Source organism: Salarias fasciatus, chromosome 4 (assembly GCF_902148845.1).
Source record: "Salarias fasciatus chromosome 4, fSalaFa1.1, whole genome shotgun sequence".
NCBI classification, from domain to species: Eukaryota; Metazoa; Chordata; class Actinopteri; order Blenniiformes; family Blenniidae; genus Salarias; species Salarias fasciatus.
In genome coordinates, this window is record NC_043748.1 from 21,081,367 (window position 1) to 21,108,537 (window position 27,171).

Consider the following 27,171-nt stretch of genomic DNA (forward strand, 5'->3'; position numbering starts at 1 on the left):
TTGAGTAAGTCTAGTCGGTGTTTTCTGAGATTAATCGGTTGCACGTTTGCTGAGCCAGGATGAAAAGACACGGCTTACTCAAGCCAGGTGTGGAGCATCAGGATAAGTGCGTGTTCACGCCGTTCTTCAGAAGACCACGAGATCGATCACAGAATCACAGATTGAAAATGGAACAAGGACGAGAATCGTCCTTCACGCGGGATGAGCAGCAGTGTGCGGACTATACCGCGACTGTCAGGGGGGCTCTCTTATATGGGGGGCGGGGGCAGAGCGAGGACTTTACACAAAACACATCCATTATTACAAGCCTGTACGTCTGCTTTAAGTGACGTTTAAGGCATAGCGCCCCCACGCTTCAATGGTGAGGACAAGTACTGCATGCAGGCCTGCAGCTTTATTGAAGTGAAATAGTGACGCGCAAATCAGCCACTAAAAATGGCCTAATTCTGCATATGATCCATGATTATGATCATAAAAAAATAATGAAATACAGGAAATACACGGGGAAACAGCATTTTGCCAATATTTAGGATATTTATTTAAGAAAATTTCAACTCTGTGTCTGTGTCAGACTCTGCAAATGCAATGACTACAGTTGTAAGATTTGGCTGCAGGATGATTAAATGATGTAATGTGTGTAAAAATCAAGGAAATGCTGTAAACCACGCCCATTTCTCACATTGTTGACAGCAGTTTAATCTTATCCTGGTAGTTAGCCTGCTGTGGAGCAGGTTAGCTGCAGAGAATAAATCACCATGGTGACTGGTCCGGGATAAACTTGGCCAGCTTTTGTGCAATCGACTTGAGGACAACTTCGTCCAGGATAACCACAAGATCACCACAGGAATGGCAGGATGTGGAGGAGGGGAGTTTGCACAGTGACCTGGAGATGTGGGAAGAGACGTGGTTCCTGTGAGACGCCGTCTCCTTCATCCAGAGCCGAGAGACAGCGGAACACTGATTCCCCTGGAGCGACCTGTCCACCTGAGAACGACTGAGGACGTCCTCACCGTCCACCGTTAATCAGTACACCACCTGTTAATATGAAAACCGGCGCCGTGCTTCACTTCAGCATCATCCTGCTGACACACACACTCGAAGACTGACGAAGCAGCACAACCACACACACGGACGCACACTCAGCTGGCAGCAGCGGTGGACCACAGGAAGCAAACTGTTCAGCTTGGCGCTCTCACCACCCCACGGCAAGAGAAAACATTCTTCTCTTCGGTTCACCACTCCGACTCCAAATTAGGTTCTTCCTTAACCAGCAGCGCACTGATGAGTGGCATCTCAAAAATCAAAATCCATCCCATCACCAACAACGATGAGGCACCAGAACCACTTACTCTCAGAAATAAGAAGAATAAACCAACAACTAGAAACCGGATATTTAATACATCATGACTGAAAGATCCTGAGTTTATCAGCTGTCTTAAAAGACAATCGTCTATTTATTCAGAAAATTACCTTTTGCCAAGAAATGCTAAGAGGAAGCGTACTTTGGAAAAGAAAAAATAGCTGAAGGTGAGAGAGAAGCATCATGGAAGAAAACTGCTGCTGAGTTAATAATAATAATAATGCATTGGTTTTATACAGTGCTTTTCAGGACACTCAAAGACACTTCACATTGCATTATTCATTCTCTCCATACTGGGTGGTGGTAAGCTACAACTGCAGCCACAGCTGCCCTGGGGCAGACTGACAGAAGTGAGGCTGCTAATCTGCACCATCGGCCCCTCCGACCACCACCAACCATTCACTCTCACAACTTTCATACTAGGCAAGGTGGGGAAGTGTCTTGCCCAAGGACACAACGACAGTTTTACGCCTGCGGGAGCGGGGATCGAACCGCCAACCTTCCGGTAACCTGCTCTACCAACTGAGCTACTGTCACCCAGTTAATGAGTTAATGTGGAACCTGGAATCCACTCAATTCACTGAATATTCAACTTTATTCAAACTAGCGCCTGCAAATAGAATAATGATGAGCTTTACTCCATGGAGAAATCAAGGAATAAAACAGAATATTTCACAGAAAAGGGTAACGTCTGTCATTAAATACTCTTCACAATATGGAATCAGCAATAAACTTAAATCTATCATAGCTGGGAAAAAAATGTAAAAAATGTGTGTATATATATATATATATATATATATTATAGCAGGGCCGTTAACGGTGGTAATGTGCTGCGTTACCGCGAGACTCATTTCGCGCACGAAAAAAAATGTCGCCGTTAATCTATGCTTTTCAAAGTTGGGTCTGGGAGCTATGTCTACACATGCAAGCTATGAAATTCACTTTGATATATTTTAGTGTGGATGTGTGCCTGGCCCAGCCTGGCTGAATAACGCTGTGGGGGGGGGGGGGGGGGGGGGGGACAAGCTGAACCTGTCCTGCACAGCGAGAGTCACACCACGCTCCTGCTGACCGTCAAAAAAAAAACACACTCCCGCTTTTAGCGGTGAAACACGGTCCATTCCTCATTATTTGCCATATTGAACTCAGCCGAATTATCAGAAAATTCACGAGGAAAAGGCTGGTATGAGGCACAAACTGAAATCAGGAGGGCAAATATGAAAAAAAAGAAAATCAAACTTAAATTACGTGTTTTGCCGGTGCACCGTTTCTCCCGCTGGGCTTTCTTCAGGCGCTGAAAACACGCAAAACAAAGTACATTTCCCTTCAAAACACAATCTGGCTTAATAAAGGTAAGGATGAGGCACAATTCGGCGTGACTGAATTTATCCTGCCTTCTCTGTCTGAGAGTCGGAGATATGATGAAGTTTGAGGAAGTGGGCGCTCATAAGAAAATTCCATTTTTCATCTGTTTATGACTTGGTTGATGACACATGAACACGGAACTGTGTCAAAGTACCTGTTGGTTACCTGTGATGCTGCTGACTATTCATGTCTAATTGAATAAACAGAAACTTGTTCTTGAGGGATTATTTCTTATTTATGTAACACACACACATTTTGAATGGCCTTGGCAGACTTCAAATGAGCCATGTTAATTGCGATTAATCTCTAATTAAGCTCTAATATATATATATATAATATAAGTAAAACAAAAAAAAAAAACTGTGTTCTCGCCAACCCAGCGGTATTGTGTCTGTCTCCTTCAAGCTCGGGTCCTCTCCCAGAGGCCTGGGAGCTTGAGGGTTCTGCAGGATCTTAGCTGTTCCTAGGATTGCACTCTTTTGGACAGAGATCTCAGATGTTGTTCCTGGTCTCTGCTGGAGCCATCCTCCCAGCTTCGGGGTTCCTGCTCCCAGTGTCCCGATCACTACTGGTATCACTGCAGTAGCGTTGCCAACTCCCAAACAAAAAAAAAAAGGAGCACCTCACTGGCAGAGCTGTCCGGCGGTTCGTGCGACCCGATTGCTTTCACCCATCCCAGCATGGTGTTTTTTTTTTTGACTATTTTGTGTGTGAAACTATTAATTATTTGACACAAACCTATGTGGATGCATACGTTCTGATATAGACACGTAGAAATCAATTACTTTTTAAACCATTTATTTTCAGTGCAAAATAAAATTTTCATAATAAAAATATATTTCTTTAACAGAAAACTGTCTGTTTCTGAGAATAAAATAAATAAATCTTTCCCTAAAAATAAATATTTTGTTATTGCTTAACCTTGTATAAATTAACAGAAAATAATTAACCACAAAATAATATAACAGTGCCGGTTTACACGTTTAGTGTAGTAAAAAGTGCAAAAAGAAAGTCTGGAAATGTAAATTAAATACTGTCTGAAAGTCCACAACAGTAGGTTATCATAGTAGTAGGCAACAAAAAAAAAAGGGAAACTCAAAAGCTCCCGGCCTCTATTGATCTTGTGTTAAGGGCCTGTTCTTGTGCCGCCATGATTAGTGTCTCTGTGCTGTCCTTCAGTCCGGACTTTTCCAGCCACTGGTATGTTTTTCCAATGTCAGCCACTTCTTTAATTTGTCGGTGGTACATGCCATGCAGGGCTTTGTCTGCCCATGATAGCTCCTCTGGTTCCTCCTTACTGGGCTTTTGATGTCTGAGGCATTCACTTAGCAGATCATCACTGGGAGCCATCTTCTTGGTATACTCGTGGAGGCTCTTGGTTTCCTCCTGGATAGTGGCTCTGACACTCACTAGTCCTCGGCCTCCCTCCTTTCTCTTGGTGTACAGCCTCAGTATGCTGGACTCAGGGTGGAACCCTCCGTGCATTGTAAAGAGCTTTCTTGTCTTGATATCAGTGGCTTGCATTTCTTCTAGTGGCCAGGATATTATGCCAGCAGGGTATCTGATTACTGGTAGGGCGTAGATGTTTATGGCCTGTATCTTATTTTTGCCATTCAGCCGACTCTTCAGGACCTGTCTTACTCTCTGTAGGTATTTGGCTGTGGCTGACTTTCGAGCTGCCTCCTCATGGTTACCATTTACCTGTGGGATGCCCAGGTACTTGCAGCTGTCCTGCACATCTGTTATGTTCCCTTCAGGTAATTCAACTCCTTCAGTTGTGATCACCTTCCCTCTTCTAGATACCATCCGTCCACATTTATCTAGTCTGAATGACATCCCGATGTCATTGCTGTATATCCTGGTGAGGTGAATCAGGGAGTCGATGTCATGCTCATTCTTGGCATACAGTTTGATGTCATCCATGTAGAGGAGGTGGCTGACAGTTGTTCCGCTCTTGAACCGGCATCCAAAGCCGCTCTTGGCTGAGGGGGTTCAGGCCTATGCACTTATGCATCTCATAACCAACACACTTACCTGGTTCTTTCAGACTACTATTCCAGGTTCCTCGAAATCCTGGATCTTCCCTCCACGACCAGCAGTAAAGTCATCCAGAAGATCAAAGGGGTCTTTGCACGCTATGGCATCCCGGATGAGGTCGTTAGTGATAATGGGCCGCAGTTCTCAAGTGCAGAGTTCAAGGACTTCGCAAAACAATTTGACTTCAAGCACTGCACATCCAGTCCTCATCACCCACAGGGAAACGGCCATGCGGAGCGAGCGGTGCAGACCGCGAAGAAAATTCTGAAGCAAGATGATCCACTAATGGCTTTAATGTGCTACAGATCCACACCTTGCTCCAGCACAGGTTACAGTCCTGCGGAACTGTTAATGGGGAGGAAGATTCGCACTACGCTTCCTGTTTTGGAGAAAACTCTTCTTCCAAAGTGGCCAAACAGGGCTGTGGTCAAGAACAAAGACAGCAAAGAAAAGATCAAGCATGCCTACTACTTCAATCGTCGCCACGGAGCGAGGGCACTGCCTGTCTTGCAGCCAGGAGATGTTGTACTTTCCAAGCTGGATCACGAGAAGTCATGGTCACTGCCAGCGACGGTTCAGCGCGACGGTTCAACGCCAAGATCCATCATCATCACAACATCGCAAGGCACAGAGCTGAGACGTAACCGCCGCCATCTTCAGCCTGCGTCATTTCAACGCCCCACCTTGTCAACATCTGAGGACAACGGAGCAGCACAGTCACATCCTTCTGTATCCGTGACTGATACTGTTCCTGTCAACCAGAGTGTGACTTCATCTGCGACACTTGCACCCAGTCAGACTGTGACCAGGTCTGGGCGCGTCTGCAAGCCGGTCCACAGGATGGACCTGTAGACAATCATGTCTACCTCATGGCCTTTGGGGGGGTGTTCAACACACATGAAAAAAAAAGAAAAAAAAAGGGGGAAGGCGTGTGTGTAAAAAAAAAAAAAAAAAGAAATAGAAAAAGAAATGTTCACTCAAGTTTTGTTAAGTGATTTAATTTGTGAAGTTTTACCAGCTAAAATAAGCTAATTGTGCATTTATGCATGTTTTCAGTTCTTCTTTATTCCTCAATATTACATTGCATTTGGTGTAGCTTTAAAGTGTAGATTCTTCCATTAGTGCTTATTTAGTAAGTATAAATAACACTTCAGAAGGAGGGAGATGTCATATATGCAGATGTATGTGCTGTTTGAATTTACCCTTGACGCAGTTGAGAGGAGCGCACGTCTCTATAGACCTATATCTAGAGTTCTATATACATAGGTCTATGCTGTAAGCCGGAGCTACGGAAGCCTGCTGTGTGTTTGTGACGGCCGATGCTGATGCATGTTTTTTGTGGATGCCTGCTTGAAAATAAACATCTTATTTCGCTCCCAGAACGCCTCTGGAACTACTTCAAACATATTACAGAGGTAATTCCCCATTCGTCACTGAAGGTCCCCTCTTGCCGATCTCTCCACATCCAGACTGATGTGGAATAATGCTTTGTTTTCAAAGTTCTCAGGAACACAGTGTGAAGGCCGCTCTGTTTTGTCTGAAGTCACTTGGAAACAGCGTCTGCTGGTCTCGTGAGATCTAGCTATATGACCTGGCATGACCGGAAGTCATGCCAGAGTCGGGTTGTATTCTCTCCGGAGCAACAGCCTTGCTCTCAATCAGCTGATTTGTGTGTGCTTCCTCTGCAATCCTCAATAAATCCTCCTTGTGCAGCATCAACACCTTGACTCGTCATCTTTGGCTCTGATTCACCAAAAAATTCCACAACAGTTTGGGGGCTCGTCCGGGATCTAAATACAACATAGACGAGGTGAGTGCAAATGTTTCCTCTGTTAAATATTTAACTCAGGAAGTAATGCCTTACCTGTGGGGATGTTTGACTAGATAAAAGAACTATTTCATAGTTGATTGGAATTGTAAAAGCAAATTTCCAAACATAAAGAGCCAAAGATGTCCCTAAATTTTTGATTGATTCTTATCAATCAATTGCTAATGATTAGTAACAATTGGGTTGTAATAATAATTTAATTCTAACTTGGAACTGTGGCTGAGAGAGCTTAGGAAGAGTTTCTAGACTTGGAGTCTGGACGGCCCTGGGGGCCACTGGCGTGGAAGGGCTGAGCCCCTGAAGCGGCCTGGTTTTCACTGGGGTTAGATCCGAGACGGGCGTGGAAGGGCTGAGCCCCTGAAGCGGCGTCGCCTGAGGAGATTTCTGCTGGTGAAGCTTGTTGAAAACTGGGTGAGTGTGATTCTGCAGGTCACACCTCACGACTCTGACTCTCTCTTTCACGTTAAAAGAAAAAGGAGGTAAATAAAGAAGAAGGTCATGATGCTGGGAGGTTGTTTAGGTTTGTAGAGGACATGTGTTGCTGTTTGTGTTGCTGTTTTGTGTGCAGTTATTGTTTGTGCTAAACGTTTGGTAAACACCAAAGTGTTAAACATAGGAAAAGAAGAGACAGGAAGTAGAACAGCACGGCGTGGTCTGATCCCGTTGAAAGTTTTCAGCAACTATTCGATAAGTTCACACCGGTCGGGGTGGTCGGCAGGACCGAGATATTGGAATGTTTAGAAGAGTCACAATCTATGGCCAGAGTGATGATTTCTGGCTGGTTACGCAGACAACCGAGTGATCTGAGACCGCTGAGAGAGTTAAAGTTTACTTTAATGCATGGTGGGTTTGATTTGCTGGTTCTGTGTAAAACACGGATTGCGACTCCTCACTCGTGCCACAAAACCGGTTGTTGAAGAGAAGTGTGAGGATAGAAATGCTGAAGAGAGAGAGGCAGGCAGAGAGAGAGAGAGAAAGAAATAGAGAGGCAGAGAGAGAGACAGGGGTAGAGAGCGATAGAGTGAGAGACAGACAGAGAGAGAGACAGGACAAAGAGAAAGACAGGACAGAGAGAGAGAGAGAGAGACAGAACAGAGAGACAGGTTGATTAATCTATGATGTGATTGATGATTGGTTCTCTGAGAGAGATTCACTCTGCAATCTTAAAAATTGGATTAATCTAAAAATTGAATTCATCTGCAGCTTAAACCAAAATAAAGAAAAACAGTAACTGTTTTCTAATGAGAGGGAATTCATTTAATAGAAATACATTCCTGCTTATATCTACACACAAGACAAGCTGTCTTGACATAGTTTTTCATTATTCCTCTGAGGAACAAACTTTGAATGCAGTATTTTATCAGATGAATCAAATAAAATGTCTGCTACTGACAACACAAAACATCCATTGGTTAAAAGTAACAATACTTTGAGCAGTTTGTCTAGAGACATGCTTTGCACTCATAAGTATTTTCTGATACTGGTACTTTTACGGGTCATTGAGCATTAATCAATGTAGCAGTATTTGTACTTCAGTACTAAATTTTCAGAAACCTCCACCTCTGGAAATTTGTCAACATAAATTTATTTTTTCCATCTTCAGTAGGTGGGCAGAGGCCAGGAGATCCACCTGTGAACCGTTTCCTGGATAGTGCTGTAAAGCAGTGATTCAGGCCTGTTAGAGAGAAAACTGATTTCTCCAAGACTGCCAGCTGTGTGCAGGGTCAGAGGTCACTGCTTGAACCATTGACAGGTTTGAGGACGGTTCCCTGAGGTCAAACTCTCAGGATGATTATTCATGATTGTGTTAAAGAGAAAAGACAACCTGAATTTTAAGGTTTATCAATTTTTTTGACAAAACTGTTAACCCGCATAGCATCTGTTCTTTTTAAAAAAACAAGCTGAACATGGAGTTCAACTTGTTGGGATTGCAACATAAAAAACTCATAAATTTCAAGTTTATTTTAATCCCTCCAAAGTGAACTGAAGAAAGCAGTTCTTTCAGTGGTTCTTATCAGACTGCTGAGGAGCCAAGGACCCTGAACAGAAAACAATCGAGAGAAAATATCAGCACTAGTGAGAGAATGAGGACGAAGGTCCACCAGTCACATTGTTTGATAGACAAATATGATAATATACTAATATGTTTTCTCTCTTGAGTGTTTGTTTTGTTATAAAGTCCTGTACAGGCACTCGCCGCTCCGATCCACAACCCCGATCCTCACGGCCAGCTGCACTGCACCAGCCAACCGGGAGGGAGAAGCTCTGTCAGCAGCGGGAAGTGCAGACACATGCACACAGGAGTGACGAAACTCAGATTTTAGCGAGAAAATTGGTTTTTCTATGATGATGACATGTGTGGTGATTCTCTGTTCTTCTGTTCTGCTGAGACTTTCCATACAGGAGGGGAGATGTTGTGACTGCGAAAGCAGTGGACGCATTCTTGGAGACGGCTGCTCCTGGTGGCTGCTGGGAGGAGGCTGTGGAGGCGGTGGGTTTGATTACGACGTGAAAACATCGGACGTGAAAACATCGGACGTGATAACGGCGTACCGCTACGTGATGAAAAATATGAGGCAGCATGACCACGACAAGGTCAGGCCATGAACACACACACTGGGGGGAAGAGAGATTAGACTTTAAAAAAGTTTTAAATTCCTTACTTTTTTAGCTTTTGAATGAATTATGTGTTTTGTTTGTTTTATAAGTCACTAGGAAGATATCAGTGGGTCGACGGGCTGAACTGTCCTGATCAGACTGAACCAGAGGCAGCAGGAAGCCTCCATGATGGTCACTTCTTCCCCACATCACTGTAACCTGAACACAGGGGGCGGGGCTTCTAGTTTTAGTGAAATGGTTTTAATTATCAACCAATTGCTCAGATGGGTGAAGAATTAAAGTGAATTAATTAAATGAATTTGTTTCAATACAGTTTCAATGAAATAACTTGGAGGTCACATTCCGGGTTTTCAAACTGAGTGGAGGGGGAGACAGAGGCGAGAGGTTTATCTCGACCTTCCCCTTCGACATAACAAAACTAGCACCACAATGTTTTTACATGACTGTGCTACAAGAATTTGTTACTGTCTATGAATCTACATTCCTAACTTTGAAATCTACTGAAATGAATTACATTTGCACCTTTATTTGATTTAGTTGGAGAATTTGTGGACTAACTATAAAGAGATTACTCAGATTTAGCATCGACTAAATCTCACAGAATCACACTGGAGCTAAATGTCTAACTGCTAGAGATAGACAATAGAATGTTTGTCCAGAAGTCATGGGAGGTATTGAATGTCTTATGAAGTCATTGAATGATTCAGTGATGTTTAGTACCGACTCTTTCTACACCAAGACGAGGAGGACCTGATGGGTGGACATTTTTCCAAGATTTTATAGAAATCAACCGAACTGTACTATCTGCTACTCCACAATCTACTGATTTTAAAATCATTTTGTCTTTTGGACCTCTGACTCATGCTACTGTCCAGTCGTTGACCTGTCTGACCTGTCTGCTGCATTATTTTCACTCAGATTGGATCCTGAAAGGCAATATTTGCCTGCATTCACCTAAAGAGGTAAATAATGCTTCACATTTGGCCCAGGACTTTGTCTCTGGTCTGGGGGTTTATGCATTGGCAGTGAGGGGATCTGGATCTGGACCTGTCAGGTGGAACTCTGATACAGTATGAGGTTGATGTTTTCGCACCAAAAGGTTGAAGGAAGCTTGAAGAGCCTGACACTGTTCTACTCCTGAACCGTCTTCCTGAGGAAGGCCACCGAGCATCCTGAGCCCAGCTGCAGCTGAAAGTGACGTTCCTTGGACACGTTCTGAGGAGAGGATCTGGAGGAGAAGAACCGGTCCTGGTCTTCGGGAAGGACTGAACTGTGGTCTAATCTGCCGCTACAGACTAAAAGAAGAGACGTTGTCTTTTCTGGGTCTGGCAGAATGCTGTCGTCACTGGATGTTTGGTTTGCAGCTGTAGACTCTGTGTTCGAAACAACCACACAAGGATGTTTCTGCAGGACTGGAGTGAACAGAGACAATGTCACGTGAGGGTTAGCATCTGGAAGAAGACTAAACATCAGCCTCTGGTCTGGGATTACCTGGCTACAGACTGCCCTGTCATCTCTTTTCCAAGAGAAAGGACGGTTCTCTACAGGTATTCCGGTTCGGACACATGGATCACGGTTTCACCCTGATGCTTATTTCTCTTGCAGACTCCTGACTGGGTTCCTGGGCTCCTAAATAGTCTGTGAGCAGCTGATGTTCCAGCAGAGATTATCACTGCAGCAGGTTTTGGTTCGGGGCGACGGATGCGTAGTACATGCGTCACATTCTGCTGCTGGTGAATAAAGCACAGAGTGCCTGTCAGCAGGGAGGTCGGGGTGTGAAGCCATGTTCTGTGGTTTTAATTTACCTTTGAAATATCTGCTCAATTGAATCTGGGTGAATGTGACTATGACTGTGTTACGGCTGACAAACTAACTTACTAACAAACTAACATTGACATTGATGACTGACTTTGAGAACGACCAGATGTTCAGTGTTTTATGGTGGTGTTCAATGTTTTTGCTGATTTTAATGGTTTTTCTTTCTTTTCTTAGTTTAGCTTGATTGGACACATTGCGGCCACTGATTGTCTTTTGCCTTCCTGGTTGATTGGCCTGGACCAGGATTGATTGTTTGGCATGAAGGTATTTGCAGCTGTCACTGTCCCATGGTATGCTGGTTTGTTTGAATTGTGCATCCATGACTGAGTGCTGCTTGGTGTTTTTATGACAGTGGATCAGTTGAAAATGGTCGTTGAAACATAGGTAACTTAGGACATTCATTCATTCATTTTCTGCCGCTTTATCCCTTTCGGGGTCGCGGGTGGCTGGAGCCGATCCCAGCTGCTGTGAGCTTAGGACATATAAAATAAAAATGACAATGCACTTGGAGGAACTGATCTTATTGATGTTTATGGAGAACATTAATATTGATGTGATGCAAATGAAAAGTGGTTTTACTTTGTCTGTCTCCGATAGTGAGTTAGATTGTTAAAATTCGAATTTATTTTGTGTCTGGTTTTGTTTAAATTGAAATTTAACAACAGGAGGGATTGATGTGGAATAATGCTTTGTTTTCAAAGTTCTCAGGAACACAGTGTGAAGGCCGCTCTGTTTTGTCTGAAGTCACTTGGAAACAGCGTCTGCTGGTCTCGTGAGATCTAGCTATATGACCTGGCATGACCGGAAGTCATGCCAGAGTCGGGTTGTATTCTCTCCGGAGCAACAGCCTTGCTCTCAATCAGCTGATTTGTGTGTGCTTCCTCTGCAATCCTCAATAAATCCTCCTTGTGCAGCGTCAACACCTTGACTCGTCATCTTTGGCTCTGATTCACTAAAAAATTCCACAACACAGACTGCTAATAAACCATGCACCAGGCTGAACTTCGTTTACAGCATCTTTATTAACTAGTGTTTTCCTGCTGGACATAAAGATCTAATTAAATGTCTCATCTTCTACACATTTGTTGTATGAAAGCCAACAACTTTGGGATTTTGAATTCAAAGAACCATAAATAATAAGCATGCATCTTCTAATATGATCTTGAGCGTTTACTTCTATCACTCTGGTTTCGCTTTAGCACTGTCAACAATTGACATGTGGGCAGAGGGAAGTGGGGATCAAACCTATCACATCCTGATGGAGAGATGACCCACTGTACCACCTGTCACAGACCCTTGTTTCTGTCATTTACTTTCAGTGGACCATCTCTTCTCTTGAGAGTCTCCAACACCCAAAAAGCAAGCACACGTTGTCCATTTTCACTTGAAAATAGCCTTGATCAAATGTTGGTTGCTGCAACTACAAAACTAAAAGAGCTAAGTCTCAGAAAGCCAGATTGGTGCCAAAATGAGTGAACATCACAGAGACATGACTTCAGTCAGACATCGTCCCTTAAAGCTGCTGTGGCGACTTTATTCCCAGATGAACTTCAGAGACAATTCGCCCAGTTTCTCCTGAAGGAGTCGATCCACTTCCTGGCTCTGTTCAGCAGTGAGCAAGTTCTTCCAGTCACCGATTTGACCTGCCAGGAAGAGAAAATCAGACCCAATCATTGACCATCAGAACTCCAGGCTACATCCACGACTGCATGAAAAGTTCAGACGCTGTTCAGGATCTGCAGTGAAATCTGGACTTCATCTCAGGAGCTGATTTTATGTCACCTCACCTTTGCGCATAAAGTTTCCTTGAACCCGCACTTTTGGGACAAACTCATAGTTTGCTTTTGGGTCTTTCTTCATGTTCTTAAATGTAGCCTTTTCAACAACTTGCTCGACGGCGGCTTCACTCAGGTTTTTCCCCAAGAAGCTGCAGACCTTTTTCACTGCTCCTTTCAGGTCCTACAAGAGAAGCAAAGAAACCAACAAATATGATCTTGACACAGATGGAGATACTCATTCATCACCTTCTGCACTTATTATACAAGCTCCATTTTTCTTGACAGCTCATTCTAAAAAATCCTTAAGGCCTGTGGAGAGGTCTCACATTAAAACATGATCAAGAACTCTCAAATGTTGTGCAGAGTGCAGGAATCTCCAGACACATTTGTCTAAGATTTAATTCCGAAGTACCAGTAATTGTGATTCAAAGTGAGGACAACAACTGAAAAACTGACCAAAATCATGTCCTCATAGCTGAGGAAGAGGATGTTGTACTGGTCTTTAGTGGAATGCCAGTCCCGAATATGGTCAAACCAGGATGACCCTGCAACTGAAAAAAAGTTTTATTCTTTGCACAGCAGAAAAGGGTCAAGTTAAAACATTCATTAAACCAGCACATCCGTCATGCAGACAAAGAATATAAGTTCATCAGAAACCTCCAGAACAAGGAGTACTCCAACACACAATCCAAACTAAATATTATGAAGTCCTTCTGAATGAATGAGGACAGAAAATCAAACTGAACGCATAATACTTGAATGGGAACATCTGAAACAAGTCCAAGATAAATCTAGAATTTGAAAAACAAGTACAACGCCAACGATCCTGAATCGGTTCATGATCAGAATGCCAAGTTCAGACCAAATGATATCTAAAACTATAACAAAAAACAAAAGATATTTTTCTGATATCATTTCGCATTACTGCCATATTAAAAAAAAAAAAAACATGACAGGCTTGTGGCGGCCAAACGTTCATTTTTTGATCCTTCGATGTTGGCTCTTCCTATCATTGTGAAGCAGAATTCGCCAAGCGTTGGATTGTTCACCCACTCATAGGGAACGTGAGTTGGGTTACATTTACCATTCTGATGATGTGTTGAGCAATAGTAATCTTGCTCTGCAGTGTGCACTGGTTGGCAGCCAACGGCAGGATGTCCGGCGACCTGATCCCCGGACAGAGACGAGCTCTAGGGACATGGAATGCCACGTCGTTGGGGGGAAGGAACCTGAGCTTGTGAGGGAGGTGGAGATGTACCAGCGAGAAAGTCAGGTTCACCTCCACACAGCCTGGGCTCTGGAACCCAGTCTCTGGAGAAGGGCTGGACTCTCCACTTCTCTGGCGTTGCCCACGGTGAGAGGCATTGGGCTGGTGTGGATTTACTTATAGCCCCACAGCTCAGCCGTCATGTGTTGGAGTTCTCCCCAGTGAACAAGATGGTCGTGTGACTGCGCCTTCGGGTCGGGAACAGGTGCCTCATTGTTTTTTCAGCTTACGGGCCAAACAGCAGTGCAGAGTACCCGGCCTTCTTGGAGTCCCTGGGAGGGGTGCTGGACAGTGCTCCATCTGGGGACCTTCAACGCTCACGTGGGCAGCGACAGTGAGACCTGGACGGGGATGACTGGGACGCTCAGCCTTCAGAATACTGCAGAAGTCAACCACTTAAAACAGATCATGTTGACTCAACTTTATGAAGTTCTGTTGAGCACCAGAGAGCAAGGAGTCAAAGAAAATCTGCACACTGCCCAGGCCACTATGTCTTCTACAAGCACGGCAGTGGAATGTAACCCACTTAAATGGTGTTGTGGTGTTAAAGCTAGGGTAGACGATGTTGAAGAGTCTGCAAGATTTGAAAGTCGCACACCTCAAGCCATCACCCCTAAGCTCCTCCTACTCCAATCAGTGCTTGGCCCAATGCCACACCCCAACGAACGTGACTGCGCATCGCAAAAAAATTCAAGGAAATGTCCGGGGTTCACCGTCATTGCACATAAACGTAAATTGACCAGCACTTTGCACATAATACTGTGCTTGCTTGCTGGCTGGCTGGCTGGCTGGCAGGACGGGGCTGTTCAGACAGCTGAGCACGGCATCTGACGGCGGTCTGCGCCTTCGATTGGTCGGAGTTTTTACTGTCTTTTGGCTGCTACAGTTGTCATATTTTTTCCGCACCCTTTTCCGTACACATAATGTATTGACTTCTCCCAGGGGGCAAGGAGCATTTCACTCAGTATGAAAAAAAGTGCATTTGGACAACATCGCCTACCCTATCTTTAAAGACCTTGGTCTTGATTCTGTCTTAGCTCCTTCGGTATTGGTCTTTTCTTGGTCTTTCAATTCAATTCAGCTTTATTTATATAGCGCCAAATACAACACAGTCCTTTCTCAGCACTTTTACAGAGAAAACCCAACAGATCCACATGATCAAGCAAAAGTGACTGTGGAATGAAAAAACTCCCTTTGAAGGAAGAAACATGCGCAACCAGGGTCAGAGGCTTTCTGCTGTCCCAGTTGGCGTCAGAGGATAGAAGGACACAATAGGAGGAAGCCTATACAAGTCCCCTTATTACACCTACAGTGGGCAGGAGCAATCTATGCCGTTTGAGCTACAGGCAGCACCAGACATGCCCCCTGTACCTGAACCCTTCAGCTTGCCCTCTGGCCCAGGGTCAGACAGGGAGATCAACAGAAAAACCAATGTGTTCAGTCTGGAGGTCTAAGACTGAACATAACTTGAGCATAGGATGGAACATGGCTGTTCCATCCCTTCCCCCAGGGGCTGAGGTAGGCCTGGGCGATGATGTGATCGTGATTAGTGATCACGATTAATTTCCAGTCGATCACGGTGATCAGCTGTGAGCACGTTTACTTGATCTGACATGGCAGAAATGTGCGTGACCACAGCCAATCACAGTTGACCTTTGCCTGCTCAACTTCCACCTGTAAGTTGTCTGAGAAGTAAACAGAGATGGAGCAGAGTGTGGAGCCGAGGGCGGTGAAGCAGATGAAGTCACCCATGCCTTGGCATTATCCTCTGAGGATGAGGCTGCTGTTGACAGGACAGGCTGCTCCATGCCGGCTGTGTGCTGCTGGTTTGGGGTCCAAAGTGACGTGCAGAAAACTGAGCCGATGTGCAGGGTGTGTCGCCGGCCAGTGCCCTCACAAATTGGCAACACAGCAAACCTGTTCAGTCATTTGAAGACGTGCCACCCAAGTGATTATACGGGAAGCATGAAAACGTGAGTGGAGTCTGCAGTCTGTCAGCGCTGCTAGCACACCTCTGCTAACACGTCGCTGCTAGCACACCGATCCACAAGGAATCTTGGTATTTTGAGTACAGGAACTACTTCTAATAGTTTAACAATGGTTCAGTTCTTCTCTTTTACTGAAAAAACACTGCATCGCATCATTGAACATGTTACCACGTCTTGCCGCAAACACTCTTCCTAACAACATGCAGAGAGCCAGCGGGCCCTTCTTCTGTGGTGTCTGTGTAAAATAAGGTTGAACATGCAAACAGCACACCTGTCGTGGCGTCTGTGCGCTGTGGTTTGACTGGGGATCTCCCTGGGGTGATTACAAATGTTTCAGAAACCAGAATATTGATCTTAACACAAATATTCACTGCATGTAAACGGAGCCAGTGTTGTCTTTTCAGGCCACTGCACCATACGAGCAACATTCTAAGAGGAGAAAAAGGATCACACGCGCAATTGCTTTTGTCCATTTGTCCATTTTTTTTTTTATATTATTCCAGTTTTGTACCGTTACATTTTAAGTCTAATCTGTCCAATATAGATTGTTATTTAAAAGATACGGCTTGCCAGCAGGCAGCGAGACCCGGGTCTGCAGGCCGCGGGAAAGGAGTCTTATAAGCTGATTGTTAGCGGGTCGAAAACACGATTCGACCCGCTAGTTGCAGTGGGAAAGGGGTATCACATGGACCGAGTATTTTTCAGTCCCATTGAAAAGACTCAATTCAAAAGCCTCTGTATACATGGGCACCATATAAAGCAATCCACATTCAATACTGGGCTACATGGACCACAGGTAAAGCAGATTATTCAGTATCTGTGACGAGCATAAATGGTCTTTGTCCCACTTCCTAGATTCTGATCCTTGGCTTTGCAGTCAGCAGGATTCAGGTCCTAGCAGAGTCTTCTTATCTGCTGGATATTTGCTCAAATAGTGTTCAAATATCTCCATGATACAATCGGCAGCGAGTGCTCCGCCAGCCGACCTCCGCCCTGCTGAGCAGCTGTGTGAGACACTACCCGATAGGCTGCTGAGCTCCGCCGGGCACAGGCTTGCAGGGCTTGGAGAGATAGTCTCTCACTCAGAGAACCAAGGTTCCAACGTAACTGAACAATGCGACATTCAGTAGAACTTTCTCAAGGCTGCTTGAGGGTCGGTGAACATGAGATATCTCACCGTTTCCCTTCAGGTACTGCTGGAGAAAAGCTTCAATGCTTGTTGGAGTTTCCAGGTGAGAACATGCCCTGCTGTAGTGATAGTAGGAGACAACATTGTCTTTTGGATTCCGCATCACATAGATGACCTGACAAGAAAACACAAATCCGTCTTTGAAAATCCGTGTTTGACAATTATACCAATGTTGTGTTATATCCCACCAATGCGTTTGGCAGTATTTGCTACAATAAATGCAATTCCAGTTAACTGATAATTTTTTTTACTTGAACGTGTTGCCCCTCTGACAATATGATCAGACGGCAGCAGTGTCTATGATCGTCTCAAAGTGCTGTGGTTGTGCTCCACATAGGAAGGTTTGTTCTTCGACAGGAATCAAGTATCACATCAATCAGGTCATCTTCAGTCCCAGTTCTGTCACATTGATCATAACCATTTCTAATTTGGTATATACAGTACTTGGTACATACAGTTTTCACATTAGAAACATCATCCTGCAATAACCGTTTCCAGAAGGCACTAAGTAAATGCAATTTGAAAATCTCAGTTGTTTCTGGTGAGATTCTCCCACACACTACTCCACATTATCCAGCTGCGCTAGCATTAGCATTGACTAACAGACCCTCTTCACTGCTTTTTCTCACAAATCTCCTAATAGACCACCTCACTTGCAACCGGATACAATCTCCTCAATAAACAACATTTTCAGCCATTGCTGTCTGCTTTTTATATTCATTTTAATGGACTTTTACCAACGCGTGGTGGAGAATAGAGAGGACACTCATGTTGAGCTGGTTAACTCTACACAGGAAGGTTTATTCGTCCTCTGCGGCCTGGCTCTACTCTATGGTACCAGGGCAAAGCGCTTCTTAGTGGCTGGATGTGGAATAGCACTGTTACTGGGATCAGTGTGCATAGAAAATAAACTTAAAACAAAATAAAATAGGGGTGTCTGTTCTTCTGTCCATTATCTTTTTGATCCTCTACACACAGCACATAAATGCATCAGAGTAGACACATCCAAGATCTGCCAGACATGAACCAAAGTAACATTTGTTTCTTCCTGGTAAGACTTAATGTAATTAAAAAACAGACCTTCGCCTTCTTTGTCTTCAGTCCTGGAGGTAAAAGAGCCGGAGTGAGGTGGCTGGTATAGAGTCGAGGAGACGGTCTGTTGATGTATTCCTCAGGCATCGAGTACTCCAGCCAGGGCATCTGCTTCCAGTTCATTGGATATTCATTCAGTCCTCCGTCCAGCTCGCAGATGGAGATGATGATCTGTTGAGTCCAGATGGTTCCTGTTGCAGGTGGGAACAGATGAAAAGACTCCAGATGCTGCAGCTCATCAGTCCAGAGTGCGCAAAACTAAGAAAATGTGTTCATTTTCTCACCAACCTGACTTCGGATAAGTAACAAGGAAGATGTCGCTGTCTCGAACTTCAAAGGACTGGAGGGAATCGATGAACTCTGCGGTCGTCAAACCAGCAATGAAGTTGTAGTTTTTATAGCAGCAGAGTAACTCTGTGACCTTCTCCATGTTGCCTCTCTGTACCAGAGGCAGAAAAGAAATGACTGGATTTCAGGGAAAGCTGTGAACGAGTCAGGTGGACTCTGATCTTTTCATTGTAATATGATGATGGTGATAAAACCAAGCTCTGGTCCCTGAAGGGGGCGTCAGAGATCACAGAGGAGCTTGACCAGCTCTGAGGCTGAGCAGATCTGCTTTTGGTACGTTAATTAAAGAAAACCAGAAAAGGCTCGGTAAAATCTAACCTGATATTTAAATTTCTGACCGAACGATTATTAAACTACAAGGAAAATACTTAGAGGATTGTCAAGGGTCGGACTCAGAGACTCAGGCGCAGACAGAGACAGTAGATCAACAGAGTCCAAAGAAAGATTTATTTCCAGACTAGGAACTCAACACAAACCAGATCAGTCCATAATGGCGAGGAAAGGTGACAAAACTTCCAGGTAACAAACGGGTCTCGAACAAACGAACCAAGGACTCGGGCAGGAATATTCCCTGACTCTAACTGAACTCAAACTGACAAGCTGCGAGCTGAACTCACCAAGGACTATGTGAACCAACCAGCACAAAGTAAGACAGAAGTGACCAAGAGTGTAAATCACTACACTGCAGCCAAACCACTACAACCCGGCGAGGGACAGGGCTTACGGAGAGAAAGGCAAGGAGGTGGGATCGAGGATGTGCTGCTGGATGCGAGATCGGATGGGTATGCTGGTGCAGCTGTCCAGTGAGGGAGGATCCAAGAGGCTTTTCTGTTCCAGAGTGGATGAGAAGGGAAGGTGAGCAGGGTGTGGTCCAGGAACCGGTGCAGCGGGGTGATCCCTGGAGGTGGAAGAGGATAGAGAGTTAAAACACAGCGGAGCAGTGAGCAGCAGGAAGCAGCAGAGTAATGTCCAATCAACTGACCTTGGGTAGTTTACGGTCCAATGCTGCACTGTGGTCTGCGCCGGCTTCATAGAGAGGGAGATGATTTGTTTGCTGTGACCACACCCCTCTGCAGGTGAAAGCACTCCGGTGATCAGCTGCTCCCCTGCACCAGTCCACACCTCACACACCAGAAGCACACGCCCACCCACAGAGAGAAAAGGTCAGGAAGGAAAGAAGGAGGGGGAAAGAAACGGCCAGCCACTAGCTGGGGCCAGAGGTAGAGGGCGTACAAGGATAAATGTTGCAATGAGCTGCTCATGAACTTTAAGTGCTGATGACACCAAAAACAGACCTTGAGTGATATTTTCCAGGTTCTTAAATATTTGTCCCCCATTTATCAATCTTTCATTGATAGGCGCAAATCTGAGAGCAGGATTCATCGAACGTCAAGACCAACGTGAGATTTATGAATCTTTCGTATCTCAGTGTTCGAATGATTGGGTGTTGATAAATGCCGCTGCTGAAATCAATCATCATGAACACACCCTTATATTCATGGTTCATAAGCCCCGCCCACTGAGCTCAAACAAAGAGGAGACGTCTTTGTGAAAAAAGAAACTTTTCCACCTGTAACAGAGAAGGGAAGGGGGAAAACAGCGCAGCAATCCTTCTCCTATCCGGTGGCCGAGGTAGCGGACATGACATCCATCCATCCATCCATCCATCCATGCATCCATCCATCCATTTTCTACCGCTTATCCAGGCCCGGGTCGCGGGGGCAGCAGTCTCAGCAGGGATGCCCAAACTTCCTTGTCCCCAGACACTTCCTCCAGCTCCTCTGGGAGGATCCCAATGCGTCCCCAGGACACGCTGGAGAGAGTCCAGCGTGTCTTCCCCGGGGTCTCCTCCCGGTGGGACATGCCCGGAACACCTCCCCAGGGAGGCGTCCAGGAGGCATCCTAACCAGATGCCTGAGCCACCTCAGCTGGCCCCTCTCAATGCGGAGGAGTAGCGGCTCTACTCCGAGCTCCTTCCTGGTGACTGAGCTCCTCACCCTAACCACACACAGAGACTAGCGGACATGACGGTTTTCCTTAATGATGTCTTAGAACCAGGCACCAGCGATCACACAGACCAGGGGGGAACCGCAGAGGTACCTGGCTGCAGAGGGTCACCACCAAACCAGCAGCCCAAACCGCTGCACCACACTGCAGTGTGCACTACAGTGCAGCCCCAGGCTCTCCCCAGCCCACCTGGCCTGGCCGCTGTGTGTTCCAGGGAGTGGCAGCAGTCTGCTGTTATGATTAATGACCCACCATGAGCCGATGCAGCATAAATGATATTCTCCATCGCCACGGAGTGTTTATCCAGATAACAGCATCATCAAATGCATGACTTTAATAAAATAAATATAATAAATTATAATATTATGGAAACTAACACCTGTCACAGTAAAGAAATGTTTATTCTGAACTGTATGTCATTAAAATGAAAGAGTTTTCTGATTACAATTCAGATTCTGCTGCAAGTAAGTAAAGATGATTGAATTAATTCACAGATTCGTACCTCCAGCATCAATAACACACAGCAGCCCCCACTGTAAATAAGGCAGAAGTGTGAACACAAAAACACCCCACAGTGAGTGTATGGTGTCATTTGTCTCACTCTGGTGGTAGGATGTGAGAAGTGTCACTGAAGAGGCAGAGGTTGTGATAGTGAAGGCCAGCAGAGGGCAGCAGAGCACAGCCTGAGAGTGGAGGTGCTGCAGCAGTTTGCACCAATTAGCCCTAAAAAGATCCTTACAGCTGTGTGATCCAAACACCTCAGTGCTTTATTTTTTCATGGCTGACTTTAAAGGGATTAAATGCAGTAAATCTCTCACATGCAGATGAAATGGACAGAAGTTCACTTTTTAAATGCTCCTTTACAACCTGATAGTTTTCCAAATTTACAAAGTAATGACAATAAGTGAGGAATGCTGGAGCTGGGATCTGATACAAATAATAACATGTCATCTGCTTAAACAGAAACTATATCAGCACATAGGATTCATTTTATGTCAGAGTTTTGTGGTGAAGCCACTGCCAGAAAATGAGAGAGGTGAGAGAGGGAATCCTGTCTACTGCTGTCCAGCTCAGAGGAGTTTGAGACGTTGTTAGTGTGTCCTGCCGCCATATAGAGAGCAAGCAGGATTTCAATCCAAGATATCAGTTTAGGACCAAGCTTAAAGAACTCCAAAGATTTCAAAAGATAAGTTCACCACTCCAACTGATCCAACTGAAGTGAAATAGCTAAAATTGGTGATATCGCAGAATGATGTGTCCCCATTTGAATTCACAGTTCTTCTATAACCCACAAGGGGGTGCAGGAAAATGACTGTCCACCTTTGGCAATTCAGTGCCCCTCCTGGTACTTGGCAGCCACTTAGGTTGCCTCTGCACAGGGCCGGCCCCCCCTCTGCAAGAATTTTTGCTTCAGTGTTTGGAAGAGAAATGGAATGATAGGAATTGCTACATAGAGGCTCTTCACCTTCTTGGACCAATAAAGCTGTAATCATCTGAGGCATGGCGAGGTGAAAGAATCTTCAGCCGTGGTGGAAAGTAACGAAGTACAAGTACTTTGTTACTGTACTTAAGTATTTTTTTGTGTATCTGTACTTCACTCAAGTAAAAAAACGAAGGGGTACTTTTACTGTTACTTCACTACATTTTACAGCAGGTGTCTGTACTTTATACTTCACTACATTTAGATTTATGGCTGCGTTATATGCTACTTTTCAATTTTCTGTAAATCGATTGGTTTTTTTCTGTGTGCGGCAAGCACGCAAAAATGAAAGCGAAACTATACGCACCACCGTAAACAAGCGAGCCAGCAAACGAGTACGAGCTTCATTACACAGACGAAGAAGGCCTCGACCGACAAAACAAGTCTGATACTGCATTCATCTCCAGTGAAGCAGTAGCCTGCTAGCACAAGAGATTGCTAAATGGGAAATAGTGGCACAATGGACGAAATCAGCGTGGAGGATGAGCGCAGCAACGACAGACACGATGAGGAAGAGTCCGTGGACAACGAGGATGTTCCCCCATGGCTCTGCTGGAAGGAGCTGTTCCTATGTCTGGGGAGGAAAAATGACTCTTGGCGGTTTCAGTGCTGTCTTTGCTTGCAACAATTGCCATTCAGCCTCTTTCTTTAATATGAGTTATTATAAAACGCTAAGTCACTAAATCATTGCAAATGTATGTTTTTTGTATCGGCGAGTTCAGTCCGACAGCACGCCACCAAGAGCAGCATTTTACCACGCCACGCGCTAGTCCTCATGGGAACTGTAGTATTCTTTCAGGCAAAACACTACTGCTGTTGTCCACTGGCACCACCAAAATCAACAAAAACTGAAAGTTCCTTAATGTTGCTTTAATGAGTAGAATTTTAATGAAGTTTCTGATATGCTGACACTTGACGGCAATGTTTGACCTACTGACAACAGATACGTAGGTGTTGCAATTGTGGGACTGTACTAGTCGGTGGCGGTAAGGCGCCAATAGACTGTTTGCGCACGCTAAAAACTAAAGATTCAAAAGAGGACTAATCTACAAGACATACAAGGCCGTACAAGACATAATTCATTCTGACCCTCTCACATACATATATTCTACTTGCACACACACACACATATTCTCCTTGCACATACATATATTGTCACGCTTACACACACCTATATTCTCCTTGCACACATATATATTGTCATGCATACACACACATATATTCTTCTTGCACATACATATATTTTCATGCTTACACACATATTCTCCTTGCACATACATATATTGTCACTCTTACACACACATATATTCTCCTTGCGAACAGTGATAAGAATCTGTAAATTCTGGATGAATTTGTGATTTGCGTTTTGAGCCTCTTGGGCTTCTGTAGCTACTTACTGTGTGTTATGTTAGTATTTTTTATTATTGTCCTTAATTTTCTGATTGAGGAATATATATTCCAGTTATTACTGAAATAATTAGAGTTTGTTTGTACTGAGTAAGTGAAATGTTCTGTTTAATTTGTTCCAGTAAGTTCTGTGACCATTATGCTAACTATTAGCATTTCCAGTCTATTTTCCAATAGACATTAGCATTAAGCTAGCAGAGTTTTTTTTTTTTTCCATAATGTATGTTTATGTACTGTGTCCTAAGGCGTCATATCCGCACGGAAAGCATCATTCACCCTTTACATGATGACACAGGGGTTGAAAAACACTGCCCTAATCCTCCAGTTTGGCCTCTTGTAGTGTTAGCGTTAGCTGCTTGTCCTGCTGAAGCCTCTTGGACATTGGCAGTTCTGAAGAGTTTCTCACTTTCCACCATGCTGTGAGTCCAGTCTGGAGCAGATTAACCTGAAACCTGCTGCTCAGGTGAAAAGGAGCAGAAAGAAGTAAAACTTATCGTGTCTGCCCCTACCAACACAAAATAATTGACAAAACAAAAGTTTACATCAAGAGTTGATTATAAACATAACCATTTCACAAGAAGATATTTACAAAATCAAATGATAATAATTTCTTATTATACAGTAGCATCATATCTTTTTAATAATTGTTCTTTTAAACATTTCTTGAAACTATAAATGGACTGAGACATTTTAATTTTACAGTCAAGATTGTTCCATAAACTGACTCCTTGGATTGTGATACATCTTTCTTTAGGTTTGGTTCTTGACTCTGATAATGAAAAGATTTCAGTTCCTCGTAATTCATATTGACTTTCTCTCTTTTTAAATCTGTTTTGCAAGTTATCTGGTAATATTTTTTGTTGAGCTTTATACACAGTTTTAAGGAGGTTGAGTTCCACCAATTCATTAAGTTTTAAAGATTTCAATTGTTCAAATATTGGATTTGTGTGATCCCTGTATGCACTTCCATTTACTACACGAATGGCTCGTTTCTGTATAAGAAAAAGTGGTTCAATATAAGTTTTACAGGCACTTCCCCATATTTCAACACAATAGGTCAGATATGGAACAATCAATGAGTTATACAATAGAAACAAAGCATTCTTATTAAGTGATTCTTTGACCTTATGCAACACAGCAATGGTTTGTGAAACCTTTGTTTTAACATGTTCTACAGGACTGTCTCAGAAAATTAGAATATTGTGATAAAGTTCTTTATTTTCTGAAATGCAGTTAAAAAAACAAAAATGTCATACATTCTGGATTCATTACAAATCAACTGAGATATTTCAAGCCTTTTATTATTTTAATATTGCTGATTATGGCTTACAGCTTAAGAAAACTCAAAAATTCTATCTCAAAATATTAGAATATCATGAAAAAGTATACTAGTAGGCTATTTAACTAATCACTTGAATCTTGAGACAGTCCTGTATATGAGATTTCCATGTTAGATGTTCATCAATCAAAACACCTAGGAACTTGATTTTGTTTGACCTTTCGATTGCAGTACCCTGTACAGTCAATTCTGTGTCGACATCTTTGTTCTTGCAACTAAAAATCATATATTTTGTCTTACTAATGTTTAAAGACAGTTTGTTTGCATTGAACCATCTCATAATATTCTCAAACTCATTCTGTACAATGCATAATACTTCATTTACATTTTCACCAGTGTAAAATAAAGTGGTGTCATCCGCAAACAAGATACATTTTAATAAATTGGAAACAGTTGTGATATCATTCACATAGAGCAGAAAAAGTATTGGTCCAAGAACCGATCCTTGAGGAACTCCACAAGTTACATTACTGTATGTAGATTTTATGTTGTTGATTTGGATAAACTGTTTTCTATCTTTTAAATAACTTGTGACCCATTGATGAGCAACTCCTCTTATACCGTACCTATATAATTTATTCAATAATATTTAGTGGTCTAAGGTGTCAAACGCTTTTTGAAGATCTACAAAGATACTCACTAAAACACATTTCCTGTCCATGGCATTGGTGATTTCTTCTGCTAGTTCCATAATTGCTGTAGCTGTTGAGTGGTTTGAGCGAAACCCATATTGGCTGCTACTTAAAAGTCTATATTTTTCAATAAATTTATTTAATCTAATAAACAATTTTTCAAAAATTTTTGAAAGCTGCAGGAGTAACGATATAGGTCTATAATTTGAAATATAGTTTTTATTTCCTTTTTTATCTCGTGGAATTACTTTGGCTATTTTCATGTCATCTGAAAATGCTCCTGTTTTAAATGAGAGATTACAAATGTATGTAAACGGTTCAATAATATCTATAATGTGTTTTATCAGTGACATACTCATGTCTGTATAGTCACTGGACTTTTTATTGGAAATTTGTGAACAATAGTCAATATTTCGCTCGCTTGTACTGCCTCAAGAAAAATGCTATGCACATTATTTGATACATTTCTAAAATCAGTTCTTTCATGTGGAATATTTTGTGATAAACCGGGCGCTATGTTCACAAAGTAGTTATTAAATTCCTCTGCAATTCTATTTTTTTCAAAAATATCAAATTTGTTCTTAGTTATATAATTTGGAATTGTTGGTTTAACCTTGCCTTTGTGCAAAACTGTATTAATTACACTCCATGTGTTTTTTGTACTATTTTTGTTTTTGTCTATTAATTTAGTGTAGTAATCCCTTTTCTGTTTTCTTAGGATTGATACCAGTTTTTTTTATACCTAACCTCAGCTTCTTTCGTTCTTAATTTTAGAACCATTCGGTAAAGACAATTTTTTTTCCGACATGCATTTTTCAAACCACTTGTCATCCATGGGTTATAGAAAATATTTTTGTGACCACAAGCATGAATTTGAGTTGTTTTGCAATTTTTGTCATAAAGATTGATAAGTATTGTCATGAAAATATTGTAGGCATTATTTACATCCCCTTTATAAACTTCATTCCAGTCTTGTTTCTTTAAATCCTCTCTGAAAGCCTCAATAGCTTTGCTTGATTTATCTCTAACAATGATTGGAGTTTCCATTTGTCCAGAATTAATAGTTTTTTTAAAAAATAGTAAATACCAGCAAGTGATCACTCACATCTGTCATAAGAATGCCACTTATTACTTCTCTGTGTATGTTTGTATAGATATTAATTGTTGTTGCGCTATGCGTGGTTATCCTAGTAGGTTTTGTAATCATGGGACATAAGCCTGCAATTTGCATATAATTTATAAAATCATCTGATGCTGCAGTGCTACCCAGATCGATGTTAAAGTCACCACATACTATTATTAACTTGTTTTTAACATCTGAAAACATTGCCACGATTTTGTTGGTAAACAACTCAGCACCAGGCCCAGGTGGTCTATAAGCACAACAAATAAGTGTATTTTTTCCATTGTCATTTATGATTTCGACTGTGACTGCTTCCATTAGGTTTGGAACAGCTACAGTTTTAATTTCCACAACTTCACTTTTAGATTTTCATCAACATAAAGTGCTACTCCCCCTCCATCTTTTTCCATCCTATTTTTATAAAACAGGTTATAAACTTTAAATCTTTATTTCTGTCTTTGATCACTTTCTGTAACTCAGATGATGGCAGATTG

At 43.0% G+C, this 27,171-nt stretch overlaps 1 protein-coding gene across 2 annotated transcripts; it reads right to left on the reverse strand.

Annotated features, from left to right (window-relative positions):
* Positions 1-12,084: 12,084 nt before the first annotated feature.
* Positions 12,085-19,756, reverse strand: LOC115387071 (amine sulfotransferase-like). Of its 2 annotated transcripts, none has more exons than XM_030089614.1 (8): positions 19,672-19,756; positions 19,414-19,587; positions 18,630-18,780; positions 18,330-18,532; positions 17,238-17,364; positions 13,262-13,350; positions 12,815-12,986; positions 12,085-12,670 (listed from the first exon to the last, which is right to left on the reverse strand). In XM_030089614.1, exons 3-8 carry the CDS (start codon positions 18,769-18,771, stop codon positions 12,561-12,563), a joined length of 843 nt encoding a protein of 280 aa, XP_029945474.1. In that variant the 5' UTR covers positions 18,772-18,780; positions 19,414-19,587; positions 19,672-19,756; the 3' UTR covers positions 12,085-12,560. The 2 variants fall into 2 exon arrangements, with proteins under 2 accessions (XP_029945474.1, XP_029945473.1); XM_030089613.1 differs by having other exon boundaries at positions 13,262-13,356.
* Between the last annotated feature and the right edge of the window lie 7,415 nt (positions 19,757-27,171).

Excerpts from the sequence above, each read along its gene's own strand:
- LOC115387071 (XM_030089613.1), bottom strand. The coding sequence starts at position 18,771 with ATGGAGAAGGTCACAGAGTTACTCTGCTGCTATAAAAACTACAACTTC. Across the intron at positions 17,365-18,329 it reads TGAAGACAAAGAAGGCGAAG|GTCATCTATGTGATGCGGAA; the intron begins GTCTGTTTTTTA and ends TTTTCTTGTCAG. Across the intron at positions 12,671-12,814 it reads AGGAAACTTTATGCGCAAAG|GTCAAATCGGTGACTGGAAG; the intron begins GTGAGGTGACAT and ends TCTTCCTGGCAG.